Source organism: Danio rerio, chromosome 3 (assembly GCF_049306965.1).
Source record: "Danio rerio strain Tuebingen ecotype United States chromosome 3, GRCz12tu, whole genome shotgun sequence".
In the NCBI taxonomy this organism is placed as follows: Eukaryota; Metazoa; Chordata; class Actinopteri; order Cypriniformes; family Danionidae; genus Danio; species Danio rerio.
The window spans coordinates 7,016,858-7,037,500 of NC_133178.1; the positions used below are offsets into that span (position 1 = coordinate 7,016,858).

General features: G+C 33.4%; 1 protein-coding gene across 34 annotated transcripts in view; it reads right to left on the minus strand.

The window, feature by feature from the left end:
• Positions 1–20,643, minus strand: part of rbfox3b (RNA binding fox-1 homolog 3b) — a 584,742-nt gene that overhangs the window by 14,364 nt on the left and 549,735 nt on the right. For 33 of the 34 annotated variants that reach the window (XM_073944090.1, XM_073944087.1, XM_073944077.1 and 30 more), the window contains 2 exons: positions 9,465–9,523; positions 6,782–6,860 (listed from right to left, as the gene is read on the minus strand). In XM_073944090.1, the coding sequence (XP_073800191.1) occupies positions 6,782–6,860; positions 9,465–9,523 (138 nt within the window). Of the gene's footprint in view, positions 1–6,781; positions 6,861–9,328; positions 9,524–20,643 lie in introns of those variants that run through there. The other variant, XM_073944079.1, reaches the window with a different exon arrangement.

Genomic DNA, 20,643 nt, shown 5'->3' on the forward strand with positions numbered 1-20,643 from the left:
GCATTGCAAGTTTTTTTTTTTCATGCGCAAAAGTTTTGTGCGCTCTATGCCAATAACGGATGTTATTGCATTGTTCATCTGCAGGGCCGGAGCAAGCTGAACTGCTGCTCTAGGCAGAGGACGATCACGCCGCCCTCAACCCCAATGTGAAAACGAAAGTGACCGGTTATGAAAATGAAGTGACGTGTCGCGGACCTCTATTCTGCCGCCTTATGCGCGGATATAACTGAGGACGCGCGGGTGTCGCGGACCTCTATTCTGCTGCCTTATGCGCGGATATAACTGAGGATGCGCGGGTGTCGCGGACCTCTATTCTGCCGCCCTATGCGCGGATATAACTGAGGACGCGCGGGTGTCGCGGACCTCTATTCTGCCGCCCTATGCGCGGATATAACTGAGGACGCGCGGGTGTCGCGGACCTCTATTCTGCCACCATATGGGCGGATATAACTGGGTGTTGCGGACGCCGCCCTCTCTATACTGCTGCACTAGGCAGTTTTAAACACCTCCTCCTGTTAATTTTTATTTAATTATAATAATAATAATGATAAAAATAATGGGTGTCACGGTGGCACAGTGGGTAGTTTGACCACCTCACAGCAAGAAGATTGCTGGTTTGTTATATTTTTATTAGCCTGTTGTTTACAGTGACAGTGATGTTTCAACACAGCTTAACACTGCTAGTTCACAACCTTAAGTTTTGAATAATCAGTGGCAAAATATATCTTTGTAAAATTTGTTTACATAGTTAAAGTTAAATCACAATTCTTGTTGTGCAATGGTAAACCTTTATGTTGAAAGAGTGCAAATATATATATTTCAATATATATTGCACTTATACATTCTGTTTATCTTGAAAATACTTAAATAATATGTGCTATATGTTCTAAAATGGCCCTCTACTGTAAACTGACACTCTGGCTCTAAGAGAAAAGCCAGTTTGTAAAAAAAGTCTTGGTTTTGCTTGGTTAATAAATAATCAAACTCATTCAATGGCACAGCATCCTCTTTCACATCATCTCATAAACTTGATCTAATTAGTGCTGAAATATCGCATCGTATCGTGATATGGGTGTGAATCGTATCGTGTTGCATCGCAATATGTCATAAATGTATCGCTAATATATCGGATCGTATTCTTTGTATCGAGATGCGTATCGGATCGGCATTATAGCTTAGATGCCCAACCCTAATTGAGACTCCTATCAGGCGATAAAAAAATATCGCTGTTAATATATTCTCAAAGTTGGGTTGGGAGCTGGGTCTATTTTATGCAAGCTATGATGAGTTTCACCTTAATATTTTAGCGCGGATGTATACCTGGCCGAATTGCACTGTACAGAACGAGCCTTCGAACCTGTGTGTATTCCTACTGTGAAATTACCACATCAAACGTGACGTGCTAACTTAGATGCAGTTCAGTAGAGTGAATCTGATTAATGTTAGCTCCACATCTGACTATCAGGCACCTTTAGAGTTTATGCGTTCGAGTAAAACATATACAAATAAAATGTAGCGGGTGCTTTTTAAAATGAATGACGGTGAACGAAATTCAAATCGGTGAGCCGTTCGACAAAAAAGTCCCGTTCTAAATCAAATCAGCAGGATGCCCTTCTGGATCTTTCACTTACTTCTAAGACACTACTGACTACGCTTACATGGACATCTGTAATTAGTTATTTGCCTTAATCGACAATGATATAATTAAGGTGTTTACATGAAGTGCTTTCATGTAAGAGTTAACTGCAATTCGGCAGTTTCACATCACAGTTTCACTCACAAACATTTCATTCATGCCCCCGTGACAAACTGGGGTATTAGACGCAAAAAGGAGTGAGGACTGGTGAGAGTGTTATGGAATTTCATAACGCACGCCAAATGGAAAGAATAAAAAAACATTTGCATTTTGCGATGTGTGTGTGTGTGTGTGTGTTTGTGCAGTCCTTTACTGACAGCCGAGTGTCTTGATCTTGTCGGAAAATATGGCAAAGTCGTACATAGCGGTAATAGTTTGATCGTGGTGTTCACTTTGACTCTCCACAAGTCTTAATTCCATTTCTGTTTTGTTCATTTATTACTTTAGCCGAATAAAGGTGATTAAAATCGCTGTTTGAAGCTTATGCAGGCCTGCAGTTTAGAATTCATGTTTAACTAAATAAACACAAGTACATCTTATTGAACATCATTTATTTTTATCTCCGATTATCATAGTAGAACAGTTTCTCCAGCAGTTTGTGATGGATTTTGGAAACCAGAGATGAGCCCCTGGTCTAATGCACCACCTGGTTTAAGAAACCTGTTTTCAAAGTCTTACTTTTAGTCATTATTTGCATTATTTGGGTAGCACAAATGTTCTGACTGCCTTCGGCAGTATTCAAATGAGCCATTTTAATTTAGAACTATTCCAAGATTACAGTAGGATTAATTTAGATTAAAAAACTTAATATATGCCCACCCATAATATATATATATATATATATATATATATATATATATATATATATATATATATATATATATATATATATATATATATATATATATATATATATATATATATATATATATATATATATATATAACAGTCTTTTGTCTGGTTGTTGCATTATTCTGCAATAACAGCACTTGTACAGCCTCCTCACCCTTGTGTATTACTCCGCCCACATAGAGTGACAGCAGATTAATAAACTCACCACGGTTGGACAAACAATGCAGCTGTCATGAATGTAGTTGTTTAGATTGCATCTACGCAGTTAATTTATAAAGACACTGCCCATTTAAAAATATTCATGAATTTGGTGGTCATCAGCCAGTCATATTGTCCGCCGTCCTTATAGCACTTCTCTGACGGCTACTTATTCAGAGGTATCCACCATACCTCTAAATAAGTAGCCGCCAGAAAAGTGCTAGTGTCTTTTTTTTTATATTTGTTTTATGTATATTTGTTTTAGGTTATATCGAAAGGCAATTTTTTGGCCACAGTCATCTGTTATTTACTCCAGAGCAAATATATTTGACTGCAATGTTAACTTTAGCTTAATGCTAAATGAAAACTTGGTCTTCATTCTTTTGACTGATTTACTTATCGTTCAGGGTTTCCGCAGGTCTTAAAAAGTCTCAAATTTAAAAATCTAAATTTTAGACCTTAAAAAGTCTTAAATTGGCTGTTCTAGGTCTTAAATATTTTTCCACAGGTCTTATTTTTCTGATGTCCATGTATCGCTACATCCAACGCTCATTTCAATTCTTTTTTGTTGCCGTTGCTTGGTTTTCGTGGTGTTGTAGTTCTTTATTTCACTAGTCCTAATGTAATTTGCAGAATTACAATTACAAATAGGACCAACATGCAATAGCCAATCAGCTTTCTGTTATTAAACTCAGTGCGAGTGACGAATGCCACGTATGAATGCCACTGTAGCTCAATGATGCATCTAACCTGTATTCAGTACTGTTCAATTTAAATACATTTATTTATTTGTGTATGCCTGTTTTTGATATTGTGATAAGGATCTTTAATGAAATACTTAATGTTCTCAAAAAGGTCTTAAAAAGTCTTAAATTTGACAGTATGATGTCTGCAGAAACCCTGTCTTTATATTGTTGTTTGTTAAATGTTATTGATCAATATAATTATTTGATATACTTTACAGTAATCTTTAATATACATATATTTTTTGTAATATACATTTGTAGTAATTTCAGCCTGATCTCACGAGGAAACGTACGTTTTTTTATGTTTTGTCAGTTTAGTGGCTAATAAGTTCAGTCGTACAAAAATGTACGATTTTAAAAAGGAGGCTTGGTACTCAACTCCACCCCTAACCCCAACCGTCATTAGGTGATGAGCAAATCTTACTAAATTGTACAAATTAGATCGTAAAAATTCAGAAGAATTACCCACTAAATCAAAGTTACAAACTGCTGTGAGATTGCGTTGGTAATTTAGCATGACTTTAGCAAATAAATCGACTATTGATGTGACATTGCTCCGCCACATGATGGAGACAGAGACTGCATAATAAGCTGGGAGATGAAAAAGGTTCTCAGCATAAATATAAATTTTAAAAAATCATCTAAAAAAACAGATAAGTGCCATTCTAAGTTGATCTGTCTTTTGTATTTTATATTGCTGTATTTATATCATGGTAGTCAAGTAGTGTTTGATTTGCTTTGGCTTTTTCAGGGTTAATGTTTGTGAAAATCCTGAGAAATACTGGGAGATCTCTGTAGACTGATGGAATTTATATATTTATTTAAATATATAAATTATATATATTATATATATTATATTATATTATATTATATTAAGTTATATTATATTATATTTTATTATATTATATTATATTAAGTTATATTATATTATATTAAGTTATATTATATTATATTATATTATATTATATTTTATTATATTATATTATTTTATATTATATTATATTATATTATATTATATTATATTATGTTATATTATATTATATTATATTATATTATATTATATAAACATTAATAAACTAACAATGCAATTGTAATATAAGCTACAAAGCATAATATTCTGAATAAGCTGTATTATTAATACAATATATTAGAACTACATGTATTTATTCAAAATTCTGAATATTTTATAAAATTTCATATTACTATTCTATTTTAAACCATACCATCTATTGAAAAAGGGCCTTTAACAATAATACAAATATTCATAATAGCATACAACAAGCTTATTTGGTTAATTTTTTAGCATTCATTCTTTACAAAACTTTTAAAATACATTGACCATTTTGAGGGATGTAAACGATAGCAATAGTAGTCCTAATGTACTTTCTGGTTTACATTTTTAATTTTCATTGCTTCCGAGAACCCAAAAATGTCCACATATTGATAAATAATGTTATGATAGCTGTTTTAATGTCAAGTTATCATAAAGTTATTGCCTTTCGTTACAGTTAGGAAACAGTTTAACAACAAACAGGAGATGTTTATGGGGTAATGGCATCACCACATTGAAATGGTCTACATTTAATTTATTAATTTTTTTTTTTTTTTTTCATGGGTAAAAGCATATTTGTACTGGACAACAAGATTTGCATATAAAGTATCCAACTGTTGGACAAAGATGGATAAACTGGTAACAAAGTAAATAGAATTTATTTAAAAGAAGCAGGTCATTAAGAAGACTTATTCAGGTGCTGTGTCCATTTTTAACTGTCATCATCCCACAACCACTGACTAATCATTACCAACTACATATTTTTGGAGTGGTATAAGACTTCTGAATCCATATTTTACCACAATTTTTTGTTAGCTTATGTTTTGTTATGTTATGTTGGAAGTGTAATAGATTAAAACACCTGTAGGACATTTTTACGGTTAATTTTTTAAACCGTAATATTGAAGTCTAAACCTAAAGCAATGATGTGTATATAACTGTATATAATTTGAAGGCTTAAAATTTTAATGTTTCTATATATGGTGAGGGAGTTTTGATAGATATCACTGAGCAACAGTTATTTATTAATTTTCAACAAGGATACTTATCAGAGTAGTAAAGCATAATTTGCTACAGCAATACACATGCAAAATTTTGTTTAGATGTTTTTAGATGCGTTTTAGAGGATACATTTAAATCAAATACCACCAAACTGCCAATACTACTTTAGAATTGTATGTTTACTTTACAAATATTGTCAAAAGCATGAAAAAAATACTGTTAATATTCCTCAAAACATAGGGGACGACCTTGTATGGTCATCAATGTTAACTTGATGTGATCTGGTGGTGATGTTTGGTACTGCGGCCAAACAAAATCTTACTGAAAAGATATTTTTTTCAGATATCAACTTCAAATGTGTAATATATTTTGTTCAGAAATTCAGCTTTGATTTTCTGTCAGTATTAGGCAAGAACATGTATCATATTAATGTATAGACTTTTCTTTTCATAACAATAAAGTTTTATTAAACTTTTTTCGCTTCAATCTGACGTCTAATGCTGCTAAAATGTGACCAGGCTTTGCACCAAAGCATTGAAGATTGACATTCATTGAATTTAAACATGTTATTTTCATGTCTGTGTTCAAAAAGTTGGGGTGACAGTAGCAGTACCTTTACCTTAACTAACTTTGAAAAAACTTTTAAAGGGCTTTTAATTTGTAATTTATTTTATTTCTTGCTGTCCTTGTCAAGCACCCACACCCTTTTTTGTTCATTTCAGAGCCACTGACTGGCTTTCAGGCTCATTTTTCAGTCAGCTGAGGAAGAAACAAGGAAGGAAATTTGCAGGGAAGCAGGAATTAAAGGCACAGTTCTTAATTAAGTCAATAAAGAGAGTTTCAACCAAAGCGTCTTAATTAATGAAAGCTTTTAGCTAGCAGCTGCACCGGGGAACTGTTTACTGCTCGCTTCTCGTTTCGTTTATTTTGCTGACGTACTGCTCGCTGAGAAATTGCATGCATGCCGGAGTGCCAAATAACAATCTTTTTTTTTTTTTTTGGTTTTTATGGTCTTTCTGACAGAGAAAATCAGCCGTCGCTTTAGTCGAGTCTGTCCCACGGCACACACTGCTGCATGCTGGTTAATTTAGAGAAGAAAAAAAAAAACGAGAGCAAACGTTGGGCGCTTGGAGAAGAGACGAGCTTCTCCTCAGTCTGACGTGCTTCATCTTTGATGTTAGCTGCAAACGCTAGCTAAAAACAGACATTAACCGACTGACTTTCCCCCTCGCTCGATGACTTTCAGACTTTTCAACATGTTCGCCATGCTGGGACTATAACAGACAATTCTCTTACCATGGTGCCGACGCTGTACGCTGCTGCCGGGCCGATGCTGTGGTGATAAGGGTCAGTGGTTGCATAGACTCTTCCATAGCTGCAGAACAAAAACAACACAACAGTGTGGAGATACACAGCATTAATACTGGAGCACTGACTCTTATACTGAAGGGGCTGGGGAACACTTGATTCTGATTGGCTGATGAATATTATAATGCTAAATGAGAACCAAAAATAACCAAATGTGGACTTAAGTATTCGTGCGAAGAAGTTAAATGCGAAGTCAGTGCAAAAATGCTAACAAAAGTGACTTTAAGCTAGGCGATGAGAATTAGGTGGAATGTGCAACGAGTTTGTCGCAAACATGCGGAATTGGCCACAATTGTATTTTTCGCTTTAATGTTTAAATGTTTATACGGGAAAACAAGAAAAATCCAGAATAAAAGCAGAGAATAAAAAGAGAGAATAATGAAAGCAAGCCCGAGGTGTGTGAAGGTGAAGTGAACGCTGTGATCCTGAACAGGAAGCACAACACGTGTCATTTCCTTTCATTTATACATTACATATATTCTTCAACACACACAGCTTGCAAATGAAGGTCTGCGGCGAGAAGATAAGAAAACAGTGGGCCTCGGCCGCAGGATATATACAGATATATACTGTACGCTTTAATGTGTGTGTGTGCGTGGAGATGCTGACTCAGTCTGGACTGGCAAGAAACCTGCTTTGAAAGCACCACATTGACTTCAGCACACTGCAAACCATCATTTCATTAATCAGGAAGAACAGAATTATTGTCTCGTTTTACAGTAAAAACTCTTTTAAAGCAACATGTATTGCATTGTATTGAAGAAGAATCGCATTTTATTGAAATTTTGTCTTGTTGAATTTCCTCTTTATTCCTCAGACTTGTCTAATATACAGTATTATACTGCTGATTACAAATATTGCAGCAGTCAAAATATTACAGGGTTAGCACAAAAGTAATCTAAAAGTAATAAAAAAGTCATCTGATTACGTTATCATACATGTGTAATCTGAGATACAGTATTATACTGCTGAAAAAAACTATTGTATCTGTCAAAATAATACAAGGTTAGCACAAAAGTAATCTAATGGTAATCCAAAAGTAATCTAATTACATTACCATACTTGTGTAATCTAAGATACAGTATTACACTGCTGAAAAAACTATTGTATCTGTCAAAATAATACAAGGTTAGCACATAAGTAATTTAATGGTAATCCAAAAGTAATCTAATTACATTACCATACATGTGTAATCTAAGATACAGTATTATACTGCTGAAAAAAACTATTGTATCGGTCAAAATAATACAAGGTTAGCACAAAAGTAATTTAAAAGTAATCCAAAAGTAATCTTATTACATCATCATACTAGTGTAATCTAAGATACAGTATTATACTGCTGAAAAAACTATTGTATCGGTCAAAATATTACAAGGTTAGCAGAAAAGTAATCTAAAAGTAATCCAAAAGTAATTTGATTACATTACCATACATGTGTAATCTAAGATACAGTATAATACTGCTAAAAATCTATTGTATCGGTCAAAATAATACAAGGTTAGCACAAAAGTAATCTAAAAGTAATCCAAAGTAATTTGATTACATTACCATACATGTGTAATCTAAGGTACAGTATTTTACTCCTGAAAAAAAAAAAACATTGTATCTGTCAAAATGATACAAGGTTAGCACAAAATTAATCTAAAAGTAATCCAAAAGTAATCTTATTACATTACCATACATGTGTAATCTAAGATATAATATTATACTGCTGAAAAAATATTGTATCGATCAAAATAATACTAGGTTAGCACAAAAGTAACCCAAAGGTAATCTGAGGGAATCAGATTACGTTATTGTAAGTGTGTAATCCAAGATACAGTTAAAGCCAAGGTCCAGATGTACATTAGTCAACATTTTACTAATATATGAATTACCAGATGTACTGATATAACCATGTTACTAACAATTAACTGTTACTAATATCATTTAATAAAAAACAGACATATTTAATGTAAACAACCTGTAGAAAATTACAACCTGTAGTTTTACTAATAGTATATCACATGATTATTAAAACTTAGAAATTTTTTAATGAAAACAGAATAAAATCTCACGCAAAAATAAACAAACAAATGCAGCAGAAGAAAAATAAGAATTTAAAACTAATTATAAACCTGCTTCACTTCTAAAATGTTTCATTACAAAATAATGCATACAAATATTAAACTGTTGAATTGATTCATTATTTATTTAATTTTGGAAGCTATCTTCATCAGATTTGAAATATGAACTCACAAGACACTTGGCTTTTAAGACATATTTTCTTAACTAGTTTTTGTTTGTAGCTCACTGGGGTCAAGAACTATTACTATTTTAAGTTAGGTAGGTGAATATCCAGTTATTCACATTTTGTTATTAAAAAAATGTACCGTTAAGTCAAGCTAATTGATTATAATTATTAATATTAGTAAAAAAATGCACTCATCTGACACAATAACACTTTATCCTAATTATCCCAACAACTAAAAGCTTTTATTGCTTTTCCTCTTCTTGTTGTTTAGTTGAGAGCTGAAACAGATAATATGATGGATTTGTGCTCTGGTTGATCACGTTTCTGTGTGGTGACCATTGTTGAAATGTGATTTTCCTTGTGTGTATGAAGCTGTACCTGTCGCTGTACGCTGTAGCTGTCGCAGGCTGAGTATATCTGTACGCCGCATATCCACCCTGAAAACACACCAAACACCGAAACGTCAACACAACAACAGACAAACATCATTTAAGCACAGGTTAAACACAGTTACATGATCTGTAGCAAAGGGAAAAAATAATACTGCAGATTTGCTGTGCAATTTTTACAGATTTTTAGATTTGTGATTAATAATATTAAATTTTTTATATTATTAGTATTATTTTCATCGATAATATTATTCAACTACTTTTGTTTTTATGTAAAGCACTTTAAATAACCTTTGTGAAGTGTGCTATATAAATAAACTTGCTTTGTTTTTCTTGAACATTTCTCATTGGTAGTATGTGGCTCAGCTTACATGTCGACAAAATGTAAAACTGCTCTGGGAACGTTTTGTTGCACGTTTCAGATGACAAACCCACTAGAGGGCGCTGTCTACATTTTAGTGAATCTAAATTACGTTACTTAGGGTGCATTTTGTAATACATTTCTGACACACGTCCTGTTTATTCATATGCAGGAGAAGATCCACTGACCTAAACCCAACCAATCTCATGAAAAGTCATGACGTATCAGTGACGTATGGAATACTGTTTCTGGGTCCAAGCCGTCTCTCATTTGAATTGAGAAAATATTAGTTTATAACCACTTTTTAGTCCTATTACACAGTAAAGTGAATTTTATATAAAATCATAAAAACATTAATCACCTTTTGGCCATCGGATTTTAGGCATGTGTATGTGTGTGTGTATATATATATATATATATATATATATATATATATATATATATATACTAGGAAGCGGATTCGCATGACGTCACACTTAACAAGCGGATAGTGTTTTAAAAAGCAAACGTAAGATAAAAGTCCAATGTGATAATACAGTTGTACCTTGATTTCTCTTTTATTAAAGTATGCTTTACTTGTACTCGACCCTGCTGAAAAAAAAGGTTACCTACAGTAGCTTACCTTGTTGCTGCAAACTACTCTGGTTTAGCTATTGGAAAAAAACAGCTTAAACCAGCCTAGGCTGGTTGGCTGGTTTTAGCTGGTCAACCAGCCTGGTTTTAGAGGGGTTTTGGCCACTTCCAGGCTGGTTTCCAGCCATTTCCAGCATGGTATTAGCTGCTCAGGCTGAGAGATGACCAGCTGAAACCAGCCTGAACAGCCTAGCCAGGCTGGGAGCCCAGCCAAAACCAGCTTTGTCCAGCTTAAACCAGGCTGGTCAAGCTGGTCACTTTCCAGCCTGACCAGCCAAGACCAGGCTGGAAATGGCTGGAAACCAGCCTTAAAGTGGCCAAAACCCCTCTAAAACACGGCTGGATGACCAGCTAAAACCAGCCAACCAGCCTAGGCTGGTTTAAGCTGTTTTTTTTCAGTAGCTAAACCAGAGTAGTTTGCAGCAACAAGGTAAGCTACTGAGCAAACTGACCACACCAGAAAAGTTGACTTGAGTTTGTGTTGCATATGCCAGCATAAACACTCGCTGGACTTAAGCAATTTGGTTTACTTGTTTGTTTGATTTAAAAATATAATGATGTTCAAATCAGATTTGATTAAGTAATGTCGATTAGGTCATTTCAACACTGAAACTGTTAATTTAAAGATGTAAATCTTGTACATCTATCCACTTAAATTTGTAAGAAATTAACAAGTTAACTTAAATCCTTCATGTTGTCCCAACACAAATTGTGTAGATCCTCACATTTTTTTACAGTGTAAAAGTGGGGTAGTAGAATGCGTTTCTTCTCCATATTTATATGTGCAGCATGAACAAATAAAAGCATATGCATATGTTTCTAAAGGCTCATTGAACTATTCCTCTTCAACCAATAAAGATTAGTCTGACAATTATTTGCACATCTCGGCTGTGCAGGTAAGAGGCAGTTAAAGACGGTTAAAGACGCAACCTCAAATGTGAGCACATGATGCCTTCAGATGCAGTTTTTACAGCGATTGAAAGGCATCAGTCGTGGTTCTAGTTGAAAAGCGAGCAGATTCTGCTGATTTGCCGCTTGTATCATAATCAGGAGAGACTGTGAGGTGGAGTGCAGCTCATTTGTCTGTAGGCAGATCGCTAATAACACACATTAATCAGAGCGTCAGAAGTAGAACAGCTTTACATTCTCTGGCCAGACAAACACACACAACACCAATGAAGGTGTGGGACTGCCACCAGGAGGCGTTGTTCACACACAGAGTTATGGGCTTTCATGTGCGGAAGGTTTGCATTGATATTGTGCTTGCTGCATCACTAATTAACACAGAAAGTTAAAGTTAGCACAGGTTTGTGTGTTTCTGAAATGATGCAGGAATGTAAACAAGGAGGAAAAATAGAGAGAGAGAGAAAGAGAGAGAGAGAGAGAGAGAGAGAGAGAGAGAATTAAATTGTTATATTGATGATCCTCCACCACCATTTTTTTTTTCTTTTTGTATCTGTCAAAATAATATGGGATTAGCTCGAAAGTAATTTAAAGGTACATTATTATAAATGTGTAATCTAAAATAGAGTATTATAGTGCTGACAACAACTATTGTATCTGTCACAATAATATAAGATTAGCACAAAAGCAATCTGAAGGTAATCCAAAAGTAATCAGATCACTCTACCATAAATGTGTAATATACGATACAGTATTATACTGTTGACTACAAATATTATATCTGTTAAAATAATACGCGGTCTGTAAAAAGTAATCTAATGGTAATCAAAAAGTAATCAGATTACATTACCATAGATGTGTAATCTAAGATAAAGTATTATACTGCTGACTACAAATACTGTGGGCTCTGTTTTGACGGTCCATGCGCAAAACGCAAAAGCGCAAGGCGCAAATGCTTTCAGGGCGTGTCAGAATCCATATTTGCAAATTTAATGACGGTAAAATCCGCTTTGCGCCGTGACACATGGTCCAAAAGGATTGAGTTTATTTTCCTAATGAGTTATAGGTGTGTTTTGAGAATAAACCAATCAGAGTCTCATCTCCCATCACCTTTAAGAGCCAGCTGCATCGCGCCATAAGCGCATTTGCTATTTACAGGACGTAAAGTAAGTTTACTTTCGCTTTTGCTCTCGTGGATAGGGAAACCTTTACGCACAGACATCAATTAGCCTATAAATAATAATTTTGTTTGTTAAGCGGAAATATTTGTTTCAAAACTATATTCAGTCTAAATTTCAAAACTATATTCATCTAAATTCATCTAAATTCAGTTCTAATTTCCAGCAAACGAATAAATGAACAATAATAATGAAGTGTGGTCAAAATACTGAGCTATTTCCAAATACACCTGCTATGCCCCATATGGTCTTAAACATGACAGGTGGACAAATCTAAGGTTGTTTTTAATAAAACAAATATATATATATATATATATATGGATATAATAAGTAATACTGCTAATAATAATAACATTATACTAAAGCAAATTGAATGAACTGAAAAAGCCTCACGAGATGAAGAAAGTATGAAGGCAGTGGTTTTTAAATATATATATATATTATATATATTTATATATATCCTTAATATATTTATTATATATATATCCTTATTATATATATATCCTTAATATATTTCATATGTAAAGATATTTGCGTATTGCTCTACATCTTGTGTGTATTGTGTAAGCCAGGCGCACTTTGCGCCAGACAATAGACCGACTTTGTTCTGGTCTAAAGAACAGACTATTTACAGTTTCTCAAAATAGCAACGCACCAAAACAGACCAGAACGCCTATGGGCGCACATGTGATTGCATATGCATTTGCTATTTAAACAGTGTGGCGCAATGCCTCAAAATGACCCTTGCGCCGAGCTGAAAGTAGCAAATAGCAATTGCGTTGCGTCTTGCGCCACATTACGCCAGGTGTATGATAGGGCCCTGTATTTCAAAATAATACAGATATAGCACAAAAGTAATCTAAAACAAATCCAAAAGTAATCCGATTACATTACCATAAATTAGTAATCTAAGATAAAGTATTATACTGTTGACTACAAATTTTGTATCTGTCAAAATAATACAAGGTTAGCACAAAAGACATGTAAAGGTAATCCAAAAGTAATCGGATTACATTACCATAAATGTGTTGTCTAATATTTAGTATTATACTGCCCACTAGAAATATTTTGTCTGTCAAAATAATACAGGGATAGTCAAAAGTAATTTAAAAGTAATTCAAAAGTAATCAGATTACATTGCCATAAATGTGTAAACTAGAGTATTATACTGCTGACTACAAATATGGTATCTGTCAAAATAGTTATAGCACAAAAGTAATCTAAAATAAACCCAAAAGTAATCCGGTTACATTACCACAAATTAGAAATCTAAGATACAGTAATATACGGTTGACTACAAATATTGTGTCTGTCCAAGTAATATAGGGTTAGCACAAAAGTAATCTAAAAGTAATCCAAAAGAAATCTGATTACATTACTATAAATGTGTTATCCAAGATATAGTATTATACTGCCAACTACAATAATTTTGTCTGTCAAAATAATACAGGGTTAGCACAAAGGAAATCTAAAAGCAATTCAAAAACAATCAGATTACATTACCATAAATGTGTAATCTAAGATAAAGCATTATATTGCTGACTTCAAATATTGTATTTCAAAATAATACATAGTTATAGTACAAAAGTAATCTAAAATTAACCCAAAAGCAATCCGATTACCATACCATAAATTACTAATTTAAGATACAGTATTATACTGTTAACTACAAATATTGCGTCTGTCAAAATAACACAGGGTTAGCACAAAAGTAATCCAAAATAAATCTGAAAGTAATCCAATTACATTACCATGAATTTATAATTTAAAAATAACATATTTATATGACAAAATAATACAGGGTTAGCACAAAAGTAATCTAAATGTAATCCAAAAGTAATCTGATAATAGTATTATAAATGTGTAATCTATGATAAGATTGACTACAAATATTGTCATGTAATTTGTGATTAGTAACCAATTACAATTCACAGGTAATCCACCGAGAAATATAAGTGACCTATTTTGATTTCAAAAGTTTTCAGCAGTTTGTATCTATGAATGAAGCCTCTCTAACATTATGGGATGAGCAGAATTGAGTGAAATCAGGTTAGGGGTTTAGTGGAGGATTGCGAGGTCACATGACCCTCCCGTGGGGACAGGAAGTGAGGAGGAGCAGGCATGGTGAACTTCCTGCGGGACTGTGCTGATTGGACGCCCTGCCTGTGAACACACTCGGCAATAAATCAGACTGTCAGCACCTCCGGCCCAATACTCTGAACATGCCTTTATCAGGACATAGAGAGAAAGACCATGCTAAATATATAACAGACCACCACACCACTGAAGAAGAAGAAGAAGAAGAAGAAGAAGAAGAAGAAGATGAAGAGGAAGAAGAAGAAATGAAGGAAGAAAAAATAAATTAAAAAGAGAGAAAATTAAAGTGAAAGTAAAAGAAAAAGGAAAACAAAAAGAAAAAAGGTATAAAACCACTGTGAAAAAATAAATAAATAAATGGAAAAATCAACAACAAGAAAAAAATAGGGAAAACAAAAAGAAAATGACCAAATACTCATTTAAATATTGTAAAAAAGAAAATTATAAAAACAAAAACAAAAAAAAAAAGACAGATGGGAAAATAAAATAAAAAAGTAAGAAAATGAAATAGAAAAGAAATACATATGTAAATCAAAAGGAAATGGCAACCTAATATAAACAACAGAAAATAAATTTTGTAATATGAAAAAAGGAAGAAAAAATATAAAAATGAAAAGAGAAGCTATGTAAAGGTAAAAAAAATAATACAGGGTTAGCACAAAAGTAATCCAAAGGTATTCTAATTACATTATAATGAATGAGTCAAGATACAGTATTATACTGTTAACTACAAATATTATATTATAATACAGAGCAGTTAAATGTAAACTAACGGTAATATAAAAGTAATCTGATTACATTACCATAAATGTGTTATTTACGATACAGTATTTTACCGCTGACTACAAATATTATGTCTGTCAAAATAACTTAGGGTTAGCACAAAAGTAATCCAATTACATTAATATGAATGAGTCATGTAAGATACAGTATTTAGGGGGTTGCACACCAGAAGCGCCACTTGGCGACATGCCGTGATGCTCAACGCAGCGCCATGCATTTTACAATTCTAAATATAGGTTTTTATCAGGGTACACACACCGGCGCCGCAAGTCGGCGTCTGTCCACTGTGCCCAGCCACGACCCAGGACACTGTTCATATTACTGCTGCACCACAGAGCGTCATCTAAATACTTTTATTTTAAATAACCTGCAAATGTGCACATGTGGTCTGTGATACTTCCAGCTGTCTGTCACACTTTATACTGTTGACTATAAATAATGTATAAAATAATACACAGTTAGCAGTTAAAGTAATCTAAAGGTAATCAAAAAGTAATTAGCAATTACATTACCATAAATTTCTAATCTAACATACAGTGTTTATCTGACAAATGAATACAGTGTTAGCACAAAAGTAATCTAAGTATAATCTGATAACATTACTATAAATGTGTAATCTAAGATATAGTCTTATACTGTTGACTACAAATATTATGTCTGTCAAAATAACATAGGGTTAGCAAAAAGTAACGATAATCTAAATGTAATCTGATTACATTACCATACATGTGTTATCAAGGATACAGTATTTTTCAGCTGACTACGAATATTATGTCTGTCAAAATTATACAGGGTTAGACAAAAGTAATCTACATGTAATACAAAAGTAATCCAATTACATTATCATGAATAAGTCATATAAGATACAGTATTATACTGTTGGCTATAAATACTGTATGTTAGAATAATACACAGTTAGCACAAAAGAAATCAAAGGTAATCCAAAGGTAATCCAATTATTTTACCATAAATTTTTAATTTAACATACAGTATATATCTGTCAAAATAATACAGCGTTAGCACAAAAGTAATCTAAATGTAATCCAAAAGTAATCCAACTACATTATCAAGAATGGGTCATCTAAAATACAGTATTATACCGTTGACTACAAATACCTTGTTAGAATAATTAATAGTAAGCACAAAAGTAATCTTAAGGTAATCCAAAAGTAATCCAATTACATTAACATACATTTCTAATCTAACATACAGTATTTATCTGTCAAAATAATACAGGGCTAGCACAAAAGTAATCTAAGTGTAATCTGATTACATTACTATAAATGTGTAATGTAAAACAGTGTTATACTGTTGACTAAAATATTGCATTTAAAATAATACATAGCACACAAAAGTAAACCAAAGGTAATCCAAAAGTAATCCAATTACATTATCATACATTTTTAATCTAACATACAGTATTTATCTGTCAAAATAATAAAATCAGGGTTAGCACAAAAATAATCTAAAGGTAATCCGAAAGTATTCCAACTACATTATCATAATTGTGTAATCTAAGATGGAGTATTACACTGCTGACTACAAATGTTGTCATTTAATTTGTAATTAGAAACAGATTACAATTCATAAGTAATCCACCAAGCAAAATAAATGACCTATTTCAGTTTCAAAAGTTTTCTATGATTTTGTATCTATGAATGAAGCAATAAGGAGGAAATTGTAAAAATAAGTAAATAAAGGAAAAATTGTTAGAAAATAAAAATAAAATGAAAATGAAAACTGAAAATTTAAATATAGGAAAATATAGAAACAAACAGAAAAAACAAGAAGAGATAAGATGAAGTGAAAGAAAAACTACAAATATATAACTATTAGAACATTTGAGTGAACAATAAGTAGCAAATAAAATAAAATAAGAAAGGGAAAAGCTTAAAAAGAGGAGAAATGTAATCATTTTGTTAACACTCGCTCTCTGCTCTATCAGGATTTCTCCAAGTCAGACTCTCATTTGAATAAAATCAATCCAATGACAAACTGAAAAGAAGATTTAGAAAATGAAAAGCATATCTGCAGTTTTCCAGGATAAAAATATAAAAGAACGAGCAGACGAGCTGAGAGAAGAGAAAAAGAGGGAGAAGCGTGTGTGTGTGTGTGTGTGTGTGTGTGTGTGTGTGTATGCAGGGTCACTGAGGGTCAGTGTGTCATTATCAGTGTGAGACAGATGTGAGTCGCCTTACAGATGTGTGTGCGTGTGTTTGTGTGTGTGTGTGAGTGTGTCAATGCCGGAGGGAAGATGAATCCGTTTATCTGGAGCCGCTTCACCTTATCAGTGACTCTTTGGAGGAGCAGCGAGAACAACCACAAAACACTCACTACTGAGGGGCCATGGCCAGCGGGACCACCAACACACACACATACAGTTGAAGTCAGAATGATTAGCCCTCCTGAATTATTAGCCCCCCTGTATATTTTTTTTCCTCAATTTCTGTTCAACGTAGAGGAGATTTTTTCAACACATAAACATAAGCCCTATCATAGACTCGGCGCAAAGTGACGCAAGGCGCAACACAATTGTTATTTGCTAGTTTCAGCTTGGCACAAGAGTGGTTTTGAGGAGTTGCGCTACGCTGTTTAAATAGCAAATGCATTTGCGCTCATATGTGCGCCCATAGGCGTTCTGGTCTAAAAAGGAAGGCGTTCTGAGGCGCGCTGCTATTTTGAGAAACTATAATAGATTTTTCAGTAGACCAAAACAAACCCGGTCTAAAATCCAACGCAGAGTTGCGCCTCGCTTACACACTGCTTAATACACATAAGATGTAGAGCAATACGCAAATATCTTTATGTAACGTTCGCTTGCAGAATGTATTTTGGATAAGTGTGTGCGTTTGTTTGTATGTGGGTGTGTCGTTTCATGCATGTGTTACATTTACGAACAGCATTGGAGGATCCGCATTTCGTTCCGATGACGTTGGCCGCTGATGCTGGGTTTGCGCCACCAATCGCTGGTTGGCGTAGCGTTTAAAAGCCTGTTCATTTATTCGTTTGCTGGAAATTAGAACTGAATTTAGAAATAGTTTTGAAACAAATATTTCCGCTTAACAAACAAAATTAATTATTTATAGGCTAATTGATGTCTGTGCGTAAAGGTTTCCCTCTCCGCGAAAGTGAAAGTAGATCATTTATCTCTCATTCGCGCGCGGTAGATGCTCTGTTTAACTGTTTTCTTGCAAGTGAAATGCTCAGTTTTTCCACTCACACTTACTTTACGTCATGTAAATAGCAAATACGCTTATGGCGCAACACAACTGGCTCTTAAAGGGAATGGGAGATGAGACTCTGATGGGTTTATTCTCAAAACACACCTATAACTCATTAAGAAAATAAACTCAACCCTTTTAGACCATGCGCCACAGCGCAAAGCGGATTTTCCCGTCCTTATATTAGTTAAAATGCATTCTGACACGCCCTGAAAGTGTTTGCGCCCTGCGTTTTGCGCATGGACCGTCAAAATAGAGCCCAATAGTTGTCATTTCTAATAACTGATTTGTTTTATCTTTGTCATGATGACAGTAAATAATATTTGACTAGATATTTTTCAAGATACTAGTATTCAGCTTAAAGTGATATTTAAAGGCTCATTTAAGGGGCTAACTACACAAGTTAGGGTAACTAGGTAAGAATTTTTTACAGGGGTTTGTTCTGTAGACAATCTAAAAAATATTGCTTAAGGGGGTTAAAATGTTTTTTTTGTTTTTTTTTTATTAAAAACTGCTTTTATTCTAGCAGAAATAAAACAAATAAGACTTTCTCAAGAAGAAAAAAATATTATAGCAAATACTGTGAAAAACTCCGTGATCTGTTAATATTATTTGAGAAATATTGGACAGAAAAAAAAATCACAGGGGGTGAATTATTTTGACTACAACTGTATATATGCACGCACACACATAGATGCAGAGGAACAACACACACACACACAACTGCTACTGTTCAGTGAGGTGATTTCTGGTGCAATAGAGGGTCATATTTTTCACCTGTTTTCCCCTGTTTTGTTGGCCATCAATTGAGAATATTCTCCACCAAATGTAACCCTCCTTTTTACTTTTATTACCTATTTCTTTGCCATCAACTTTAATAAGTTGACTTATAATTTAAATAACATCTTACAAAACTCTCAATTTACAACTTATAGAACTAAAATATAATTTATTTCCTTTCATTTACTCGTGGTTTTGTGCATTATTAAATACATATTCTTAGCATTTTTTGTTGCATTTATTTATCATAAGTACATTTCTGACAAGAAGTATTTTTTCTACTATATACTTAAATATATAGTAGGTAACTGATCAACGAAAAATACATTCGAATTAAGAAACAAATTACAGCAAACAAAATTAGTTTAAAAAATATATATTTTTTCAAGGAAAGAATATATGAATGATATTTTTGTTTGTGCCCGTCCAACTGTGCCACGATGATTTTTTCAGCTACTTAGAAAATAAGGATTTAATTAATGCTTCACAGCTGCTAATAGCAACATTGGCAGGAAAATATACATTTAGATTTCAAAGAAAATCTCTTAAAATTAAAAGGGAATCATAAGTTTAATCCTATTAATGTCGTTACCAATGCCTTTAAATAATGTAACCTAAATGTCTTTTTAATGATTAATGAAGGAATAATAATGCTTTGTTCCAGTTCATTTTGCAATGGCAATCCCTGACAAATAAGGGATTAAGCCAAATAAAAATAAATGAATAAATTAATGAATTATTATTATTATTATTATTATTATTAGTATTGTACATCATGTTTTCTATTTATTTATTTAATGATCAATTTATTTATTTATTTTTCAATCTCTTTTCTCAACTCATGTTCTATTTCCCTACACAGACCCTAGATATTTAAAACAAGCAAAGCTAAAACTCTCCTCCATATTTACTTCAGCTAATTCTATTCTAATTGTGTTCATCTGGGATTATGAGGCCTGTAATCCTGCGCTACAGACACTAAACTCCCCCACTCGACTCTAAACGAATGCTTGGGCTTATAAATCATGCACTGCAAGCCATTTTAGACTCCAGCATCTGCCAAATGCAGGAAGGTTATGAAGGCATTACTGCGTGAGCGTGTGCTGCAGTCTGAGGACTTTGCCAAAACTCTGAGTTTGTGGTGACTGGAGGGAATCTCGAGTTGAGCGCTCGGGTTTCTCTGGCACGAGTCTGGCATTGGTTAATCGACGC